We start from the raw sequence: 23,323 nt of genomic DNA on the forward strand, positions 1-23,323 counted from the left end.
AATTCTATTTTTTGTATGCAAATATCTTTGCTGTGCAAAAAAGTGGGGGGGGGGGGGGAGCCTTCGTGCCTGTATTTTAGCGGCATGAGGTTCGGAGACCGCCGTGAGGTCCCATGTAGCTCTATTGCCTCTGAATTCTAAGAATTTTTATAGAGAATTTTTAACCGGTTTTTTTTATTATTGAAATAGTGAAAATGGCGGGCGGGCGAGTGGCTGTAAAAAGGTACCCGTATTGTTCCAATAACTCCTCGTACAGTTTTCGAGATAGGAAATTAATTGTTCTCCTGCATATCAATTATATATACATGTATATCAGGGTATGCAAATTGCTAGCATTTTTATTTCTGTTAATTTATAAAAAAAAAAATATCAGCTGTTGAACTTATTCATTTTTGGCAAAAACATTGCATATAGAGTACCCCATTTCTTTGGATAGGTAGTTTTTATCAATTCAGGATTGACAAATGGATTATAGATACTGTTCACACAAAAGAAAACCCGGTTTGCTGTCACATTGACAGCTTTTCTCTTGTTATTTTGTTATTTTTCTGAATTAGTTAGAATAAACGACCTGCAAAGATTTGGTAATTTTTTGCGGAAAAATGTATGTAACTATACATGTATTTACACTTTTTTAAAAATATCAAAATGATTTTGTTGTGCAAGTGAAAGATAAATAATAAAACAAACTAAAACTGTTTTAAATAAAAAGAAGTTTCATAATTATTAATTAAAGCACCAAGTTTTCTTAAAAATTAAAAGGGTTTGAAGAAATAGAAATGGTATACTAGTATGTAAGTTTATGTCTTTGTAATTATGATTTTTCTTCGGAAATTGAATTTCTGAAAGTAAGGAATGGGGTGGGTCAGATGAATTTGATCGTATATGAACTGAATTTTAATTATAAAATGTTTTAAAATATATACTGTATTAACGATAATTTTACAAAATTAAGTAGTTGCTTTATGGTAAACAGTACATGTTCACTAAGTGAGTCTGTATTGAAGCTTCATTCAGGACGTCATGCTCGTATCCCGTAATAATTGCTTGAAATTAAAAAAAAAATGCCAATTTTCACCTGCATGATAGGCTTTTTTCCCTACACATTGCCGACAATGCAAAATAAAACATTTTTAACAATAATTTATACACATTTTAGTTTCATGACAGTTGACATTATCTTTGGAATTTTTATTTATTTATTTTCAAAGGGGGTGTCGCTTCTTATGTCTCATATTAATCAAAATCTCAAAACCAATGTCTTTAAATTCATTGTTTTTCTTATCGATAACTTTCCGAAAAATAATACTTTCTAAGAAAAGTTGTTATCCAGAGATAATATGATTATAGACCCACCTTGTATTTTTTAATATTTATTCAGTCCCTATTCCGGCGATTACGACATGCCTTTACCTGCAGCTAGCCTTTTTCTATCGGTGACGTCACTATTTCCATATAAGGTCATGTCAAAATTCGACAAACTTGTAGACTTTACATTTGTTGATTTGCAATATGTCAGTCGTGATATTTCAGAAAACGGAAATACAAATGCAGAGACTACAGATCGAAAGTGTGTATTATAGTGGCAGGTTACATGTAAATAACAAACAGCATTTTACAGCTGCAATTTGCATCTCTAGGAAAAATTAGATTGAAGGCCTGCGGGGTCAACTCTGAAGTGTTTATCCCTGAGTTTTATAGGTTACACGATCAGAATTACACAGAGGCGGATCCAGCAATTTGGAAAAGGGGGGGTTCCAATTAATGATAATCAATACGTGCAAAATTCATTATTTTTCAACAAACAAGGCCTTTTGAACGTTTTCCATGCGTAAATTTAATTAACAGTTATCTCGTCAATATCTACATGTATTTCATACCTATCTTAATATCAGAGTGCACTGCATTTATTAAGCGTTTTGGGTTAGGTAAGGACGATTTGCACAATTTCTAGCCTTAGAAAAAAAAACAAGTCTCCAGCAATGAGAACGTACGTTTATGCTTAATAGAAAGAAACACTAAAAACAAAAAAAAAATGATTCAGACTTATTACGACAAGCTATTATAAATATAAATTTTTTGGTAATTTTTTTATGTCTTTGATGTTTAAATTCTAAACTATTTATCGATTTTGATTTCTATTGATTGCCTTCTTAAATAAAGGTCTAAATGATAGGATATGACAAAAAATGGGGATACTTAATGTGCTGAATAGATTGTACATGTGTAATACAATGGTACAAGCAATAGTCGTCCCAGGGAACTTGATGTGACCTCTGTAATGGGTGCGCAACATCACCCGGCACTAGTACAGATGCGATCATATTCAAGAAAGTTGTGAAAAGTTGTGCATTTACATAATGGTTTACATATAAACCCCTTACACGGTATTTTTGTAACGTAATTTCCGATTCATGGGGGGTTGGGAAGGCTTCGTTTGTGATTCAGGTATTAAGGCAGCTAGCATTCCAGAAAAATAGCATAACCCGCATAAGAAATTCTTGAGATGAGCAATTTTAAAAGCATTTATTTGAAATAATTAAAGTATTTATGGTATAAATGGGAAAAATTGCCTTTAAATAGGCATTACAAGTTTTCAAAAAAAACATATGTCTCAGAGAAAGGGGGGGTTCCGACCCCCGGAACCCCCCCCCCCCCCTGGATCCGCCAATGTTACACATATTCATACTCAGACTCACACACAAACACGATTACATATTCGGATCTACAAGTTTACATGTCTGGATTTTTGAACACGATTACCCTCCATACATCATGTTTGAATTTTTAGAATAAGTTTAAAATCCCATGCACGTTTCAAGTCATGAAAAACACAACCAAACGCACCAACCAACTGCCCTACACTATCATTCAAAAAATATTACAAAAGGAAAGTTATTATTATAGCTTATTTAATCACAATGTGTGTACACTTCATTTTCTCGTTTCGTACTTTATAAGGCTAATTAAATGCAATGATTTCGTTGATATACATTCGTAAGAATGATATCAAATAAAATCACAGTATTTTTCCGTTTTCCGTTTCGCGTTTTAGCAACACACATACATGTAGTTAGATGGGCCACAGCGCTCCCCAGGGTGACCGTTTCATGCTATATTTATATTCGCTCCAACGTCTATATTTTACATCATAAACTCTGTTTAAACATCCAGGCTCTTCGACACATGATTTTCGCATATTTTAATGATCATTATCAAACATCATATCGTACTCCTATAAAAAAGAATCACTAGTATTTTAATTTTTTATGACTGTGGAATTATGTTTTTTCAAAGAAAAAACTATTAATATTTTCTTGATGAAAATTTTGTCAATATGATGTTTCAAGCATGTATATTGATGTACGTGTATTATTTTGGGTATTATACATATAAACTGGCACTGTCGTGTTACCTGTCTACAGATTGAATACAAAAGGTGTGTATAAACCATTAAAAAAATACACTCAGTGGCCGAGTGTATTTAAAACACATATCGTTTCAAGTAAATATTCAATTTCTGACAATATTCTCCGAGTATACACAAGATGCTGGCCGTGTTGGGTGTGTCTGTACTACGCCTTTCCAACAAAGAGTTACCGGCCCCTTGATACAGAGCCAGACTTGGAGTCGGGAAATGTGACGTTCTTACATATGTAAATTCTAGTCAGAGCAGATTATAACAGTCAAACGTAACTTTCTTCAATATCTGAACACGATGCTACGTTAAACATCAATTTGTATATTTCCGGTTTAAACTTTGTCTACAGGTCTTCTGTATTAATTACCTTTGAAGTTTATTGTTTCTCAAGTACAACTCAGTGGATGAGTGCGTTCAATTTTTTCCCATTTGAAATGCACTTGACAGAATGCATCTTGAGAGGATGCTTTGAGTGAAGGGCAGGGTCGTGCCTCGTTAATCACTAGACATTAGTTGATACCCACTAAAGATGCCGATCACTTCACCGTACGCCTGTACCCAGCATAAAATGTTTGTCACGTCATTACTGTCTCAGCAAGACGTCTAGGTCATTAAAAGTAGTAAGACAGCATTGAACAGGCGAGCGCTCCAGTACTACATGTTACAGGGAAAGGAAGATAACTCTCCTTGTCGATGACTAGTCAGGATTCACAAAACAAGCTACACTTCAGTATGTGAATTTTAATGAGAAATTTGGCAGCTTTTACATCTACTGTTTCATACTTTCCAAACTTTAGACAGGGTTCATTCACTGCCCAGTTCTACATAGGATGATGATTTGCGTGCTTACATATGATAAATGAGACAGGGTCAACCATTACCTTACTTCACCCTTGAACTGTGTGCCTTCAGATAAATATACGAGCTTAGTACTTTTATAAAAAATGACGCTAATTGATACATGTATAGCAAGATATATACAACAAATAACTTAATACACAATGTGGCATACGTCTGTACGCTTCACGGTTCTCCGTCAGTCTGGGGTATCGCCAAACCACACTACAAACAACCTCTACTGTCACCTGTAAACATTTATGTCTGACAGTAGATAAACGTCAGCTGATCCCTGTGGAACTTGGTCTACAAGCACACACGATAGGTACAGGCTAAGTACACCATATGGTTGTGATGTTACCAAATGCCAAAAGAAACTAAACATCAAAAATACTGCAACAAAAAGTTAACCAATCACAATGCATATTGCAATGACAGGTTAACCATTCACAATGCATATTGCTACAACAAGTCAACCAATCATATTGCATACTGCAAGACAGGTCAACCAATCATATTGCATATTGAAATGACAGGTCAACCAATCAAAAGGCTTGCTGCACAACAAGGTCAAAAGTACAAGTAGTAAATGTGACACACTTCAGCCTAATGACTGTCAGACCGAGACTACAACCGAAGATCTCAGGCTGGCAAGCTTAGAGTTGATTGGAAGACACATGCACTTAATATCTGTCCAATCTCTCAATTTATTGTAAATATTACAATGGTTAGTTGTCTATTCTTTGTTTACAATCAACTGGTTTACTTTGCTTTCAGAAAAGAATACACATTCATTTACATGTACATTATGAAATATGCCACCAATTCCCACATACAGATGATGAGATAATCAAATATGACAAGATTTGCTGTTAAAAAAAAACCTGGACAGGTATTTGTATTTGTACAATTATTCTTTGGATGACATTCTTAAACCTTGCAGTTTGTGAATAAAAAATAAGTCTCAATTTGCCCAACACTCAGTAAAAACACTATTGAGCAGCAAATCATTCAACAAAAAAGAATAAATAACATTTGCAAGGAAACCCCTTCTCTTGGACTAACTCCTCTTAACTACTGTATAGATATGGATAAAATAACAAGATTGTATATAACATGTTATGGTCACTGAATGGGGTGGGGGGATAACCTATAATAAACTATCAGTGACCTCCTACTAAATTCTGTCAACGAGTTTAAATTACAAGTCAGTAAACAATATCAACATGCATCTACTTGGCAAACAATAACATTGCACACTCAGGTTCAGCCAGAGAAATGGTGATTTCAGTCTTACATGCTGACACACGTCTAACATTATGATACAGTTTATTGCATCAACAAAAGTCAATTCATCACACATCAGTTGAATAAAAGACTTGTTTTACATGTTTCTCTTTTCTGTTTGAAAAAAATGTATCCAGTGCACATTCTGACAAATAAATCAGCATTCCATATATATAAATCAGTAAAACGCAAATTTAACAAATAAGTCGGAATCAATCAAAACAAATAGGTACCAAAACTGAAATCTTCTGCTGTATGATATCCACTATTACAATAACACTGAACAAATATCTGGCATAAATTTCAGTTGAACCTTAAAAAACCTTACATAGAGAAAAAGCGATTCATATCTGGGGGTAGAACAAGTCCTCTCTTTATCAAAGTCAGTCTCTCCACAACTCTCAATGTCCGTCTACACACTAACTTGTTTGGATGTCTTTAGTCTCAGAAAATGAATTTTCCAATGATAAGTCCTAAAATAAATGCGATGATGAGATAGACTATGGGTGGTAAGTTGGGTACGGCCTGAGGGGCGGGGGCGGGGCCACTGGAGGATGTGGGTGAAGACGACACAGTGTCACTGATTGCGACCTTCCTCAGCCGAACTTCCGACTCCTGAAAAACAGAAAGTCACAATTAGACAATGTTCCAACATAAACAAAAAACACCCCAATCAACATCACACTCTATACAACATATACACAGTAAGCAGAAATCACACAATTAACCAGCAAGCACATTCAGACACTCTACCAACATGACAGTTAACAGAGTACCACAATCAGACACTCTACCAACATGACAGTTAACAGAGTACCACAATCAGACACTCTACCAACATGACAGTTAACAGAGTACCACAATCAGACACTCCACCAACATGACAGTTAACAGAGTACCACAATCAGACACTCTACCAACATGACAGTTAACAGAGTACCACAATCAGACACTCTACCAACATGACAGTTAACAGAGTACCACAATCAGACACTCTACCAACATGACAGTTAACAGAGTGCCACAATCAGACACTCTACCAACATGACAGTTAACAGAGTACCACAATCAGACACTCTACCAACATGACAGTTAACAGAGTACCACAATCAGACACTCTACCAACATGACAGTTAACAGAGTGCCACAATCAGACACTCTACCAACATGACAGTTAACAGAGTGCCACAATCAGACACTCTACCAACATGACAGTTAACAGAGTACCACAATCAGACACTCTACCAACATGACAGTTAACAGAGTGCCACAATCAGACACTCTACCAACATGACAGTTAACAGAGTACCACAATCAGACACTCTACCAACATGACAGTTAACATAGAGCCACAATCAGACACTCTACCAACATGACAGTTAACATAGAGCCACAATCAGACACTCTACCAACATGACAGTTAACATAGAGCCACAATCAGACACTTGACTTTATGAGATCAATGTATATAAAGCACACAACCAACATCAGAAATTATCCAATACACGCACAGCTGGGCCTGAGTGGCCGACCATTGAGAGGAACTATAGTTACCTTTAACTTTGCATTATCTTCAGTCAATCTCTTTATCTCAGCCTGTAGTCTCTGATAATCATCATCCTTTTTTCCTGATTCTGAATCAACTATGGATGCCTGAAAGTGCACCATTTGAGAATTAATTAATAAACATAATAAATAATAAAGTTTTGCATGTAGTGTTCACTTTTTCTGTTGATATTGTGGGATGTGAATCAATTACCCCCCCCCCCCCCCCTCCCCCCCCCCCCACTCCCCTCCTTAAAAACAATAAATACACAACTGGTTTTTTTTCCATTGTTTTGGAGAAAGAAAAGTTGTGTCTAATATGTCCATATTCAGTGCATTTTATACAGAAAAATATCAATTTTTTGGGTGTCAGGATTTTCCACCCCAATATCAGTTTTTGTTTTATACATATGCATGAATGCTTTAAACTTTACCAAATACATGTAGTAAAATCATTGTGACTTTAGATACATCAATTTTGTTTTCATATTTTTACCGAGTTCACAACTCAATTTAGATGGAATTTGACTTAAACTGAGCATAGATCTTTTTTAATGTGAAAGGAGAGAGACAAGTGATATTCTGCTTTTATATTTGTTGAATACTACTACACAATGTCATAGTCTTGGTTTTAAAAATACTTTAGAAATTTTGAAAACAAGAATATCTATAGAAGGGATTGCTTTGCATACAATAATATTCTACCGGAATTATTTTTTTTAAAGGATAGGAGCGCCAGTGTATGGTACCTTCTAACATTGATAACTCATACAAGGATAAATCATTTGTGAAAGGTTAAATAACAAATTTATAACGTTTAAAATATTTTCTACAGGACAATTGTTTTAAGAGAAAGATTTCTTTTTGTACAAATATCTTGGGAGTAAATAACTGTAAATGTAATGGTCTGATTTAAAAAGAACTTGGTTTTCCTAAAGCTCCCAAGAATTTGCTCTACTGGGTCAATAAATATAAAAGAAAGCAAGGAGGTCCACCAAAAAAAAATGTGATTGCTGTCAGTATGTAAAGGATGCATAGAAGTGAAATAAGTACATATGTGGGAGGTGAGGTTTCAAGCTGTACTTGTTTGACAGGCTTGCTGGAAGGTGGCTTATCTTCTGACTCTTTTACCTGCATAAAACAACAACAAAAACATTGTTAGTTTTACTGTCCATGTGTACAAAGTTTCATGGAAAGGTTTTTTCTTTTTTTTAAATGTTCTTAGAGGGATTAATGTTTTGATCTGGGAGAACAGTTTTGAAATACAAAATCGCAGAAAATTAACTTTATCTTATGTTTTCATGCAGTGTTCATTAAAAAACATAACAAGATGACTAATTTTTGTTGATATTTGTACAAAGCATTGCTTTCATTGTTTACCTAGAAAATTCAGCAGTTAAATCTATCATGCATTCGTGCATTTTACCTTGCATTGCACTTAAGTTTCTGTCAATAATCCAAACTCAATTTTGTTTGGGATAAAATCCTCTAAAGTTACAATGTTTCAAGGTCTGTATTTTATGGATTAAAATACTCTATTTATGTGTATATTCTCTTTCAAAATTTAAATGAAAACACTCTAAACCATATTTTCCACATTTACTTTTACGGTCCATGTCAAGATCATTTCCCTTTGATATGTGTTTAAAGAAATCTTTTTTTCTCTTGGTTCATTATTGTTTATACTGGAGATTAATCTTTATTACACTCTGAACAAGTAAAGCACAGTGTTTTTTTAATAGGAATAGGTAAACTAAGTTATGGCATATGGAAAAGCTATCATTGGAATAGTGACTGTAGGCCTTCACCTTTACAACAGGGGCCTGACTACTGCTGTCAGCTGGCATCTCAAACACACACTTCAGTTTGGAGTCCATCAACATGTCTGGAGTTGCTTCTTTCCACTGAGAAAAAAAATGTCAGCCCATATCAAAATTTGATACAGTTGAGTGAATTTTGAAATGTAATTTACGACAAAATCAAAATAATATTTGCTGATGTTAGTGATATATAATAATGTATATGCAAAAATACTCATTTAGAACTAAATTTTTATTTATAATTTTGTTAACAAAATTTAGCAACAAAATTGAATTTCCAATTCATCTTTATATGGTTATTTGTCAAGTATGCAATTCGTCTAACTCTTTAAAGTATCCTAAATCACAAATTTATGGAATTCAATTCAAACAAAAATGTCTACTTCTAAAATATCAGCCACGATTTTACAAAGAAAATCAACACAATAACTCAAATTATTAATTCCAAAATATTCTGCAAGTATTTCACGTAACTACAAGACATAAAATGTGAATTCAATGATTGTTGTACAGTAATAAAAGAGGCATTCTTTATACAAATAAAAGAAATAATTTGATGCTAAAGAGGCGGGGCAATCAGTTGTGGAAATTGTTTAATACGTATCCAGAATCAAACAAAATGTAGACTTTATATAATTGGTTATTATCTTGGAGACACTTACAAGCTGTTCTTGACTCTCGATAGGGCCATCTGGAGCAAACATGGTTTGAACCATAAACTTATGCTTATTCTTTTCTTGTGGGTCATAATCAAATGGTTGCAGCATAACTGAAATGGCAAAAAATTCCAAACTTGTATTGCATAACAAACTTTTAAATAAATTTAATGGTATCATATATCAATATCTTAATTGAACAACAGTAATCATGAATATTCTTAATTGTTAAAAAACAGATATTTATTAATGAATCAACTGTCAAACTAACTTGCAATCAGTTACATTAACTTAATTCCTAAATGTGAATTTTACAACCTCTTCACAACAGTCATTCTGCCTTTAACAATAGCAGGCAGCAAAGTGAGGCTTTGACAAAACTTACCTGCTACACTGACCGACTGATTTGGCTCGATGATCCCACTGTTTGGACGAACACAATAACGCTTTGGTGCTGTAGTTTTCACTTTGAAACATACTCTCTTTTCTGATGGATTTGAAAGTTTCAGCTCAGCTGTGACCACATCCGTAAAAGGTCCTAAGAATAAAATCATACATGTTACACAATGCCTCACATGGCATGAGATGTCCTTCAGTTCATTATAAGAGAACCAATCAAAGAGATATCTCTGAACACATATTAGAATGGACTTGTTTTTTATTTATGACTGATTTACATACAACCAACTGTCATATTACATAAAACTTTGATAGTTCCATTCCTTTTGTAAAACATGAAGGTAAAGTTCTTGGAAAATAGTTGTGATCTTTGGAAAATAGCTGTGATCTGTTAATGTATTAGTTTTTAATAATCAATGTATTTAAAAAACCTCACACTAATGAAGAATGTTAGATAAACCCTAGAAGCATGAAAAGAAGAGAAAATATCGTAGCATCTAACTCCCAATATTTCTCGTGTGGGATGGGGTCAAATATTGAAGCTTGACTAATGAACTTTCGCATTCGTTCATTCCTCAACACTGATTTGCCTACCTCTGAAGCGAAGTTCGCCATCTGGGGTTAATTTCAAAATCTGTTCTGTCTTCGCCATCCTTGATGCTGAAATGGCCACGTATAACTATAAGTAAGATGCAACAATTTTATTCTCCCTTGTCATCTGCCAGGACGATTCGTGTACTGAGCATGCGCAATGAGATAAATTAGAAAGTAATGATTTTCCACAAAACGAAAAAAGAGAAACCGTCCTTACCCTAAACCATAATAGGCCTACTCCGATATTTTTTTCGTATTGAAATCACTAAACAAATTTGATATTGAATTTATAAACCTTGTTCATCATGCCATGAATACCTACTGCAGTGCGACTTTTATCATGTTTATTATTGTGGAGTAGATATTTCAAACGAATTTATGGGAAAAATAAGTTAAGGTTTAAGTTAAAAAAAAATATCTTTTTACATTATATATGTTAATTCATATCTGATGTAACAAATATAAGCTGCAGGTAATGATACCATTGTACATTTTAAGTCGGGTTCGAAGTTTCGAATGAAATAATTGGCAATTAGGGCGGCAATCGGCATGGGCCAACACACGAGGGAGCGGACAGCAGGGGTGGTTTTCTGTCTCACATGTACACAGTTAGGCGGCAAACGGGATACTGTTTTGATATTTCAAACATGACACAATTTTTGAAAACAGTCGAACAGGTAAATTTCATATTAAAGAAGACTTTAACACTGTTTAATGCACGTGTTCAAACGTTTTGTAGGTCATCCCAAAAACGTGTTCGACCTCTCAGCAGGTTGGGAACAAATTCCTAATACTTTCAGATCGGGAGTATTTCGCTATAAAATGAATTTATTTTTTTCTTTTTTAAAACTGAACAATTAATTTCAAATAACTTCAAAAGTATTAAGAATGATTTGGATAATCTGTACATGTACACATGTACAGCACATGATGAACATCTTTGAGCTTTTCACTGATATAACTGATGGCTTCAATGATAGGACTGATGCTGTACTAAAAATATCCATCTTATGACAAAACTGTCAGAGGTCAGGTTACAAGATCAGGGTTGTCTCTAATAATTGAAGTAGAAGGGAGAAATAAAAAAGTAGGAGGGGATCTGAAGGTCTAGCTTATAGCTAGATTGTGTTTTAGATACAATAATAGCCAGGTAATTATGTCACTTTAGGCGGGGGAATTCCCCGCCTCCCGGGTCTTAGAGACAACCCTGCAAGATGTGGAAGCTCATGGTATGTAAGTTTCTTAAGATTAAGTTAAAAATGTTGAAGTAAAGTAATTTAAACTAATTAAGTTGTTATTACAAGAAAAATAAAAAAGTAGTAAATAAATACTAAAAAGGCATATGTAGTTGTGTCAGTCAAGTGGTACATAGACCATCTGGATATCCAGTTTAACCAGAGTTTATGAAAAAGTAGAAAAATTACACTTAATCTGAAATGAATAACAGCAAAGATGTTCATGCTGAAAGGAAGGCTGATCTAGAACATGAAAGAAATGATACATAGTGGCGATAAAGAAACAGAAAAAAAACTTGGAATGGTTCCAATGGCGATGACAGAACTTAACAGTCTAGTCTTTACTTTGAAAATGAAGTTAACTCCGTTAGCCTGTCTCTTAGTATGGTCATTTAGAATTTGAGTTTAGATAAACGTAGCTTGTTTGATATTCATGTTTTTTGTGGAATAAATATGGACTCATTGTTTTCGGCTTGGGCTTATAGTTATGATTAAGAGGGGTCCTCTGGACCCATAAAGACCAGTTTCAAAATGAATCACTGTATTAAGCTTCACATTTATCATTTGATAGATTTTCCTGTTGATTTTATGATATTCACAGCAAAGGATGAACAAATTTGAGCTTTCCACTGATAAAACTGTGATGGCTTCAATGATAGGACTGATGCTGTACTGACTAACAAAACCTAAACAATCTTAAGAAGATTGACTATTCTTGAAAACATTTGTACTATTTAATTTTATTAGTACTTTGGGCATCACATAAGCCTTTAAAAGCTGAATATATATTCTCTTACCTCCTCCCCTTAAATGGTTTTCTATTAGTAAAAAGCAATGTTTGTTTTATACAGACTAAAGAATAAAAAAAAGAGGCAGGGCAGTAGGTTACAGGCATTTAATTCAGAATATTTTTTGGATTTATAGTTTGTTGAGATTTCATGAAGAGAATCTGTTCAACTGTAGTGTGTCTTTCTATTGTTCAGAACTGCTCACTCTATGTTGCCTGTGATATCTCGGTGTTTTCACACAGACTGTAATATACAACCTGTATGAACATGGACATCGTATGGCAGGGTTTGCAAAGAATCGGGAAATAATGATATTTCCATGGATGATGAGAAATACTGGTGAATTTCCCAGGACTATTCTATGACTATCCTTCCCCCAAAATCATGCACAGACACATTCTTTCTATGGATATTTAAATATTTTCATTGGACCTTCAGCCCTAGTTAATGTTTGTTGAATTCAGCTCTCAGAGTTAAAGTACCCGGTAAAATGTTAAGCACAGAAAATGATGGGGTCACTGTCATTTGGCAGTGAACTCTTACACTGGAAGATTGGAATCATTATAGATAATAAAAGACATTTCTACAGCACATGATGAACATCTCTGAGCTTTCCACTGATCTTACTGTGATGGCTTCAATGATAGGACTGATGCTGTATTGAGGGATGCTAAAGATTTAATATGCTGTCTACTTGTGTTTTAATGTATGAAGCTGCAAAACTGTAGCTTTACAGGAAAATTCAGTTTGACAAACCAGTTTTCCTTTAGAGCTGCAGATATGCTAGTGATATTTGGTACTAAGTCGGACTGCTGACTGGGGATATTAATCATCAAGATTTTTATTCTGTGACCAACATTATAAAAAAATATAAACTTGATAGTATAGTTTCTTATGAAAAAAAATTGATTAGATAAAAACGACTGAATATGATAATTTTGTGCATGTATTCTATTTCAAAAGCATCATATTTTGGGAATGGCTTATTTGAAGTAACAAAAAATATTTAAGCAAAAATAAGGAGCTTTTTATTAGAGCAGCTGATTTTCAAGATATTAGGCCTAGGCTAAAAGCTTCTTGTACTGAGTGTAAAGGATTTAAAATGTACATCAGTGATTTGTTATGTAGTGGTCTATATTACCACCTTCACTAATCAGGGGTTTCTTAATATCTGCTTCTCTCATTAGGAGTAGCGGATCATAAACCCTTGGCTAACGAAGAAGCTATATCACACCATTCAATGTCACATGATCAGGAACTTGTTAGTCTATTACTATGATACTAAGTTTGATTCCTTTAATTACAGTGTGATGACCGGTGCTGCATGGAAGTCCAACTTACCTGATGACAGAAGGTGTTGAACAGGTAACTACGGGGCAATTGTTTGGGGATAAATGTAGTGGAGGGGGGCAGCACATGATGAAACTCTGTAGAGCTTTATCACTGATCACCTGTGATGGTTCAATGATAGGACTGATGCTGTCCCCTACTGCTTACTATATACCAATCTGTAGACTCAGGCATTGCACATCTGACAAATTATGATCTAAGAGATAAGCATTTTTTTATTGTCAATTTTGTGAACAGAATGGATTTTTCACATCAAAGTCCTCAAAAAGTAAAGGCAAGAAGTAAAAATATAGGCATCAATGTATTAATGATATACTAGACTTTGACCTGTGTGTGCACGGGTTGACATTGCATATCAGACATTTACGAAATAGGTACATCGACACACCTTATTATTGACATTTACATAACAAAGCCATAAGCCTACAATAATGCTATTAATTCCACTACACTTTCTTTAGTTTGAATAATCTAACTGTGTATTGGGTAAGGCCCTCGCCACAGTTAGAATGCCTCCCATATACCGGTAATGTAGAAGAAAATTGCAAAATCGCTCCGGAACGATTTTGGAGAAAATTTCAAGTTGACTTCAAGTTGACTTGAAAAAAACCCCAATCAAATTCATCATAATAAACCTTTTATGAGACTGTAAATACCTTTTATCTAAAAAATTTAATCCATATAATGGAAGAATTCAACACTTTTTCACCAACGTAGTACACGTATTTTCTTTGCTACAGAGACAATACACGGAACGCATTCTATCGTAAAACTGGGTCGTACTTTCATTTTTACGATATTCACTCTCCTAAGAAATATAATGTGAATTGTTTTGCATGTTATCAAATACTTTTTGTCATCACGATAACAAAAGTAAGTACATGTACTTAGCTGAAATGTGTATTTGTTATTTCATACTTTCTCTCATAAGAAATCATTCATACATTATATATGAACAGAATATATAGCAAATTTCCCATGAAAATTTACCGGTATTTGTATTATCATCTCTAAGTTTATTCATGCAAATATGATATTGTGTAAACATAAACTAAAGATCCCGTTAGCATGAATGTATTGCGCAAGCGCAAGATTGTAAAATCCAAAAAATCCAGATGATTTCCGGGATTTTTTGAGGAATTTTCGTTGATTATTAATTAGCGAAGCTTCACTGAAAAAAAATAAAAACAAATTGGTAATCTTCACGTACCAATGATGTTTTAAATATATAAAACAAAAGACAGTATTCTTCCGATTTATCGGTATTAAAGACCAGAAATTCGAGTCTATTATTTTAATATAGTAGTATAGATTAACAATTTGATTTAGAAAATATAGCAAAAGTAAGCTTGTATGCGTATTTATCTTAAATACCTTTCCCATTTAATCCTGACTAACACTGTTTTCCTATTTACTTCTTTTAAGTGGGACTAAAAATGGCCGGTGTGGATTCCCAGACTGAGCTGTTGAGGTTTGGACCGGTTGGTAAGACAGGACCCACCCACAAGGAGCAGGTGACCCCCCACAAGATCTCCCTGCTGGTCCTGATCTACGAGTACTGTGAACTCAAAAAGAAGCAGAATCAACCGTTTATATTTGGACAGAGTAATACCCTGGATCCAGAGGAACGAATCTCGGAGAGTGAGAAGCGGGACTTCATGACCCTCATCCTTAAACTCCTCCAGAGTCCAGACTTGCCGCTCAAAGAATTGCTGAACCAGACTCAGAACATCCTCAAACCCAAGATATTTGACGAGTTCGTGGACAGACTTAAAGAGTTCTACGAGGAGGACGTTCTCCCGCTGATGGACTTTTTCCAGGAGCTACACAGGATGTTGACGGAACCCATCACCCCAGAGATGCCAGTCATCAGCAGCAGTAGCGTGCTGGGTCTGTTCTTCCGCCGAATGATCCTTGTGTTTGATTCCCTGTCCTTTAGCCAAGTGACTATCCTCTACAATCAGTTCAAGCATTACTACGAAGAAGTGAATGGCCCAGCACAGATAGACGAAAGTGAAAACTTCGGTGGATCTCTGATGGACTCTATCACCAAGGAAACCGAGCGCCTGACATGCAGCGCCCTAGGGAGAGAGTCCAGTCACCTTGGGGGAACAAAATCGGAATCAGGAGGGTACTTCTCTCACAAACAGGCAGAGTATTTTATATCCAGACAAGGATTTCTCCTACAACACAATGAGAAAGAGGCTATGAGCCCTAAAGAACTGCAGACGCAGATCTCCAATATGTTACAGTCTAATCCTGCCTTGGCCGAGGCCCACTTTCTGAGCTACATGAACAATCTCCGGGTAAAGGAATACTGTACGGCGGTCCATAATCTTTTTCATTGTTTTGACAGAAATACAAACTTTACGGATGTCAACCTTGCCAACAAAACGGTGGAGGAGGATGTGAGTCGTAGATACGCATCACTGAACTTGGCGGGTCTTCACTTTCGGTTCGGCCACAAGGAGGAAGCTTTAGCCGCATTACAGGAGGCGATACGCATGGCTCAGGAGACAAATGATCATGTCTGTCTGCAGCACGCCCTCAGCTGGCTCCACCGCATAGAAGACGCGGGAAACGCAAGAACGGCCAGTCTGATAGCCCGGTCTGTGGACAAGAGTGAAGAAATGTCATTACCAAACATCACATCTCTCAGTGTGCAGGCATTAGCCAAGCATAATGCCTTCTTTACTGCTAGACCATCCAGTGTTATAGAGTACATGCTGAAAAGTGACATTCTGAATTGTCAACATTCTCAACCTCATTTTATGTGTGTAAGCTATGCTCAGAAAGCAGCATTGTGGCACATGTATGGGAAAAGGGAGAGTTCGTCCATGTGTAGCCAGTTGGTTCTGAATTTAGACACTTCAGAGGGTGGAATCTATCACAATGGGGAGTCTGTGTGCCTGGCTCTGTGCAATATAGCCAGGATATTCGCTGATGAAGGGAATTACGTGCTGGCATTAGAGGTCATAAACAATGCGAAACAACGGTTTCCTCCTCAAACCCAGCATGCTCACTTGTGGATGACTTATGAACAAGAAATCATGTTTGATAGATCTCTATTGAGTCAAAAAGATGAGCTTGCTTCCCAGGCCCTCACTGGTTTACAAGCCTTGGATGAAGATGAATACAAACTACGCTCTGGAATCTTCAAAAAGGAGAAAGGTGATGTCAGTACAGCCCTGTCTACATTGACCAGACTTAAAGAACATGTTACCACAAACTCACAGAAATTCAGTCCCGAGTTTCAGTGCCGGGTAATGCTTGCCCTTGCGGATCTATACATCCAGACCGGAAACCACATCTCTGCCACTTCTCAGATCTTGGAGTGCATTACGAAGTCGGAGGAGCATCATTTGGAGTACCTGCATTCCTTGGCGGCCGTGTATCTAGCGTTCGTCCAGCTACTGATGCGTCTCCCAGAGAAAGGTCTGTCTCTGCTGGACCGACACATGGTGACCGTCCTGTCCCACGGGAGCTGTCGGGACCGGGCCAGGACCCTGTACTGCTATGCCAGGTGCATCGTCGCTGATGGCAACAGGCTGTCGGCCACAGATAGGAAGTCCTCGCTGTTACAGGCCGTCAATACCATGACTACTGTCATCGAGCTGTTCAAGAAGCTGGATGCTCACATGAGAGTGAAGGACGCCACCTACTACCTGGCCAGACTTTATCACGAGTTAGGATATACGGCCGAGCGTAACAAATGTGCCTACGAGTTTAAACAGCTTGACTCCCAGTTTCCCACTCACAGCCAGGGGACAGTCCTTAGACTGTGATGTGGAAGTTCTTGTTTTGTTTTGTCTTGTTTTTTTGTTGATGTTAACAATGAATATGATGAACCAGTTGAATTAAATTAATTACAGTATTTATTGTTTTATGTAATATGTGGTTAAAATTTTTATTACAGTTGTAGTACTTTCTCCTCTCCGTTCAATTCAGCATTGACTTCTATTACAATAGACAATATGCCCATATTGGTTTTGTATTTAAAATTCTTGACCACAAAATGAAGTACATGTACCTATCAGTTTACAGGCATCTGATGTTATAAACTTTTTTCATTATACCAATAAATAAAAAATTAATAGCAATCCATTTATGAAGAGAAAAGTTTACAACATCTGATTCAGAAGTCTGTGTATGAGGTGAAGCATTTGATTACAAATTTATTTCATTTTCGTAGAGGTTGCTCAGAAAATAAGGACCCAAGTTGGAAATTCTAATAGATACCGGTATGCTTCTACTCGTTGGGCTTTATCATAACTTTCACCTGCTCACACCCTAAATGAGGTGAAGCATTTGATTACAAATTTATTTCATTTTCGTAGAGGTTGCTCAGAAAATAAGGACCCAAGTTGGAACTTCTGATAGATATGCTTCTACTCGGTGGGCTTTATCATAACTTTCACAAAAGTTCATCTTTGCATAGTTTATCCACCTACAATTACAGAAACGTAGATTAATTTAGGGTGTGAGCAGGTGAAATTTTACAGGAAAAACAATCCAAAATTATAGACTTGCAAATTATTTGACAACCACTAAGACATGGGTTATATATGCTTCATCTATAGACTATGAATATGTACATGAACTTGTATTTGCATGAGGTTCATCTGACATCTCATTGAATTCTTACACATATGACTGAAGGAAAAAAAACGCCAAAAAATGTAAAGAGCAGGATAACGCCATGAAAATTTTTAATATTGTAAGCCTTATAGCTCATCTGAGAAACGCGTAACAAATTAACATAACAATTTTACATATGATGTAAACATGTTTTCTTGTAGCGTGTAAATATACCCCTTACCTATTATAAAAGGAAAAGATGTATCCCTTGACTTAACAGGAAAGGGTAAAATGTATTTTTTTTTCAATACCTGGTACAAGAAATATTGTCTGGTGACTTGCTTTGTGATTTATTATTTCTGGAACCCATTTTATGCTTGCATAAATTTTGAAGCTAGAAAAGGTTAAGAAAAGTTTATTATTATAACATTTTGGATGGCATTGTTGTCTTGCTTTGCCCAAACTCCTGCATTTTCTACCTTCTTGAGCATGGCTAACCTGGATCAATTCACTACATGCAGACATGAAGCATCATTTTTGAAAGAGAGATATCCAAAATCTTGACCCGCAAATAAAAAGTAACCCCCTAGAGAATCGCCTATCATCTGTATTTTATGTGTAAGTGTGGGGGGGGGGGGGGTGAAGATCCTAAGCCCTTCATTTTAATGTTGATTTTGTTAATTTCATTTCCCTGTATTTTTTTATGCGCCCAAAAAATGGTATAACACTAAATGGGGGGGGGGGCAACGCCTAAAAATTCAACTTTCTATTTGTTAATCTAAAAAAGAAAAGTTTGATGACAGTAAAACGTTGTGCACAAATACCATCCTATTTATTCCGGATATTGCTAATTTACACTATAATTTAAATGCTACACTCACCGGAAGTGGGGCATTGTCAACAGCCACAACAAGTCTGTCAACATAGAAAATGTGCTCATGATTTTAATTTGTCATAACTAGACATAAACTGTTGACACAGCATGGCCGAGGATATTGATGATTTACTTGAGGAGGTGGAGACCAAGTTCTTGACGAAGGATAAGAAACAATCGAGATCGAAAAGTAATCGAAAGGAAAAAAGGTTGGTTTTCTACTGAGTGCTGTACTACAGTCTAACTGTCTATTCTACTCCAAAAGAAAGAAATAAAAACCCTCTGAATCATTAACTATTCAGCTTTAGTAGTCTACCTTTCATTGCTCTGGAATGTAACATTTTCTTTCTTTCATAACTTGGACCACGTATGATAAATCTTGCTGCATAGCTACATGTATACATGGTCATGCTTAAAGTCAAATTTGATATAAAACCCAATTATTTTTTTCGTTTTTATCATATTTGTTTTACACTTTCAGAGATAACGAATACGACATCGATGATTTACTTGATGACATTAAAGTAGAGCCTATACCAAAGGTTTGAATTTTAGTTGTGTTCTTGTAATACAGTCTGAGCATTAATTTACATGTATAACATAACATTATACTGTACAGGAGTTCTTTTAACCATTAAGATATCATACTTTAAAACTGCCATTTGAATAGTTTGTCTCATATTTGAATGCCACAGTCAATGTTTGTTTCTTTTTTTAAAGTTGTTTTGCTTCTCTTTTCATCTAAAACTTGAGTCTTTTGACTTTATTACTCTATTAAAGTTAGAGAGGTTAATGGCATATAGCCTTCATCCACTTCTTTACCCAGTTCGCTAATATTTTGATTCAAGAAGATGTGAATGTATGAATCGTTGATGTCATTTATATAGATGTTTTGGAGTGGATGTTGAAGACTATTGCCTGTCCACCACAATGGTTGAATAAAATCAATAAATGATTCATTGAACTAGGATTCAAATCAGTTAATGAATTTCTCTGCCATTGGTGACAGGAATGGACTGATCCATACTACATGTATATGTACATTGCTTGAAGCCTTGAAATTGATTACTATTGTAAATATTTGATGCTGAAAATCTTTATCAATACTGATGTAACGCTAACCTAAAAATCAATATCTTACTCTTGACAGACTTCTGTAGCTAGCGTCTCCAACGATTCCACAGACTTCCGCCCAGCCTCTGGGAAAAAGTAAGGACATGTTTCAACATATTGTGTAATTGTTAGTTAGTTGCTTAAAGCTGAACACTACTCATATAAGGCATTGTCCGCCATATTTCTCTTTTATTGTAGCTATCCCTGTAACCTTTATACAAGCCATAGTCATTGTAAAAGCTCAAAGTATTTAAATTAAATGGTCTTACCTGTGTGGGTGATGTTGTGTTACTCGGTCACAATAAAATTTTCAATTTTTAAAGCACACTTTCCAAGCCAGAAGAAAACCAACATCAAATAAACATGATAATGCATTATTTACAAACAGAAAACGCACATAAAAGCAAGAAATAAATACACAAAATGACTACAACACATTGGCCTTGAGTTTCAGGTGAACAGATGGATCTATCAAAATTGGAAGCTTTATATACATGTACCTGTGTGATTGCCTATTCATGAGTGGCTTTAAAGAACAATTATAAATGAGTTCTAACATGGCTTGTTTAGCATTGTTCTCACTTTTATTGGTGATTGATAAGACTCACTCATTTTACAGGTGTTTCCCAGTGTACCTTGGTGGGTCTTCGTGTTCTCAGGGCATGGCTAACTCCTTCAGCCAAAGGTAATTAGATTTATCTCAAACGTTCATACTATTTGTCATGTAAATTTGAAATACGATACAACAGTAAAAGTATCAAAGGAAACCCATTCACCAAGTGACATTTGTTTTGTTTGGTCTGTTGCAGGGCCTGTGATAAATTACGTTGTACATCATGTGACTTCAAAGTGTGTTCATTTGACAATTTTGAGTGGCATTCAGAGACGGACTATCTGTTTCTCAGGAATAATGTTCCAGACTTTCATCGCCTAAAATCCAATCTCACTCCTAAAAACGGTGTGTATATATGTGTACAAGTGTATGTGTATAGTAGAATGTTTCTGGGTATATGTGTACGTCAGGTATATGTGTACAGGCATTTAGTATGAACAGGTGCATGTCAACATGTATTACATACATGTACAATGTATATGTAAAAGCACCCCAGTCTCTTCAACAGTGTTTGTATAAAAGTCACTATAAACAAGTTTAAGGAGGTACATGTATGATAAACCTTTTTCATGATATCTGATCACGACTGTATCTTTACATGGATATAAATGATAGAAATCAAATAGAACCATTTTAACAAGGCCTTGGACTTTCAGTAGGGCATAGCTATCTATTTCTTGCGTTAAAACAAATTAGATAGACGCAGTCTCAAGCGAAATATGCAATGATTACATAGTCCTAACTCAAAAGCCAGACAAATCTTGTTGATTTCAAAGAGCCATGGCTGAGTTGCTAGCAATGAAATAGACAGGCCTATGTCACATTGCTGTTTGATACAACTACCCAAAGTCCAAGCTCTTGATAAAATGGTTCTAATGATAAATAGGATAGAAATAACCATAATTAAATAACATAGGTAAATGCCCTATGTCTTTCTTAGAGGTGGAATGAATTACTCTCCATTAGTTTATTGCCCCTGTAGTTTCTCCATGTCTGAACATTATTGCCATCTTTACAGGTTGCCGTGCCTACTGCTGTCAGTGCTCTCATCGCTCCATAAAGGACCTGACCCAGCTGTCCGACCCTCAGCTCAAGTGGGTGTGTGGCAAGCACTGACCTTGACCCACTTACCGATCGATAAAGTGCTTACAGTTGTGTGCTGTTCAGTGTTCAGCGTCTGGTCTCGTATATTCAGTTCAGCTTCATGAAAGTTGTATATAAAATATAGCAGGCTCTTGATAAGCCAATATATTAATCACTGCTTTGTACTTGATGAGAGAGATACATGTATATGAATACATTGCTAGAAATGAATACTTTTGACTGTTTGTGTTTACCAATATGAACAAGGAAAAAAATTTTAAATCAGGGTCAAAAGTCATTCCTGTTTATCATGTTTTTGGAGTAAATGTACATATGTTGTTTTGAACTAGATGTTACATTTCTAGTCTAAACTATTGTTATATTGTGTGAATAAGTAACAAAATGCTCAATGATATGACCCAAAATAGGTAAAATACTTGATAAGATACTTTAAATAAATGACTTTTTTGATAGCTCACCGGCTGTAAAAGCTAAAGTGAGCTTTTCTGATCACTTTCCGTCTTTCTGTCAGTCCATTCATCTGTAAACTTTTCACATTTTATTACTTCTTTTCCAGAACAACTGGGCCAGTTGTAGCCAAACTTGGTTAGGTCACACTTATTTGTAAGGATATTTGTATTCAATATCATTAAGCTGATTTGATCAGAGTTATGGCAATGTGTTGCTCAGATGAGCGATGTGGCCTTTGGCCTCTTGTTTTTTATTATTATCTTTAATGAAGATAATTGGTTGTACGTATATACAGCTTTCTGTCCAGTGTGTTGGTAGCGATCACAGTATACTCAACAGTATTATAATCAGTCGACTGACGTTGACTCACTGAAGGTTTAAATAATGGTTTGCCCTTTCAAAGAACCTAAATGTACATCACTAATTCTTCTAATTCCTGTATGCCTTATTTAGATATATGCCTTCTCTTACAGTATATATGTTTATGTGGACTTGAGCCTACTCATGCAGTGAATATTTATATGGAATTGAACCATTTCACTTGGTGAATATTATGTTTTCCAAACAACATCACTTTGTTTTTTGTGTCCTACTATGTTCCACTCTAAAGATAAATAAAGTGTTCAAACAAGATCATACTTGTGCTGTCATCTTGGTTA

The 23,323-nt window shown here is 35.6% G+C and overlaps 3 protein-coding genes across 5 annotated transcripts; 2 read left to right on the forward strand and 1 right to left on the reverse strand.

The window, feature by feature from the left end:
• Nucleotides 1-5,848: 5,848 nt before the first annotated feature.
• LOC105321150 (vesicle-associated membrane protein/synaptobrevin-binding protein) lies at nucleotides 5,849-10,720 on the reverse strand. 3 transcript variants are annotated; one of them, XM_034482509.2, is made up of 7 exons: nucleotides 10,560-10,720; nucleotides 9,952-10,104; nucleotides 9,573-9,679; nucleotides 8,899-8,994; nucleotides 8,174-8,221; nucleotides 7,100-7,198; nucleotides 5,849-6,160 (listed from the first exon to the last, which is right to left on the reverse strand). In XM_034482509.2, the coding sequence occupies exons 1-7, from the start codon at nucleotides 10,615-10,617 to the stop codon at nucleotides 5,990-5,992; spliced, it is 732 nt and encodes a 243-aa protein (XP_034338400.2). In that variant the 5' UTR covers nucleotides 10,618-10,720; the 3' UTR covers nucleotides 5,849-5,989. The 3 variants fall into 3 exon arrangements, with proteins under 3 accessions (XP_034338400.2, XP_034338399.2, XP_034338401.2); XM_034482508.2 differs by having other exon boundaries at nucleotides 8,144-8,221; XM_034482510.2 differs by lacking the exon at nucleotides 8,174-8,221.
• A 362-nt stretch (nucleotides 10,721-11,082) lies between these two features.
• LOC105338519 (anaphase-promoting complex subunit 5) lies at nucleotides 11,083-17,808 on the forward strand. Its single transcript, XM_034482511.2, has 3 exons — nucleotides 11,083-11,236; nucleotides 13,889-13,947; nucleotides 15,358-17,808. Exon 3 carries the CDS (start codon nucleotides 15,369-15,371, stop codon nucleotides 17,715-17,717), a length of 2,349 nt encoding a protein of 782 aa, XP_034338402.2. The 5' UTR covers nucleotides 11,083-11,236; nucleotides 13,889-13,947; nucleotides 15,358-15,368; the 3' UTR covers nucleotides 17,718-17,808.
• A 1,574-nt stretch (nucleotides 17,809-19,382) lies between these two features.
• On the forward strand, nucleotides 19,383-22,664 carry LOC105338521 (cilia- and flagella-associated protein 418). The gene is made up of 6 exons (XM_011443687.4): nucleotides 19,383-19,593; nucleotides 19,866-19,926; nucleotides 20,535-20,593; nucleotides 21,117-21,182; nucleotides 21,307-21,455; nucleotides 22,129-22,664. Exons 1-6 carry the CDS (start codon nucleotides 19,493-19,495, stop codon nucleotides 22,224-22,226), a joined length of 534 nt encoding a protein of 177 aa, XP_011441989.1. The 5' UTR covers nucleotides 19,383-19,492; the 3' UTR covers nucleotides 22,227-22,664.
• Nucleotides 22,665-23,323: the final 659 nt, after the last annotated feature.

Source organism: Magallana gigas, chromosome 3 (assembly GCF_963853765.1).
Source record: "Magallana gigas chromosome 3, xbMagGiga1.1, whole genome shotgun sequence".
Lineage (NCBI taxonomy): Eukaryota > Metazoa > Mollusca > Bivalvia > Ostreida > Ostreidae > Magallana > Magallana gigas.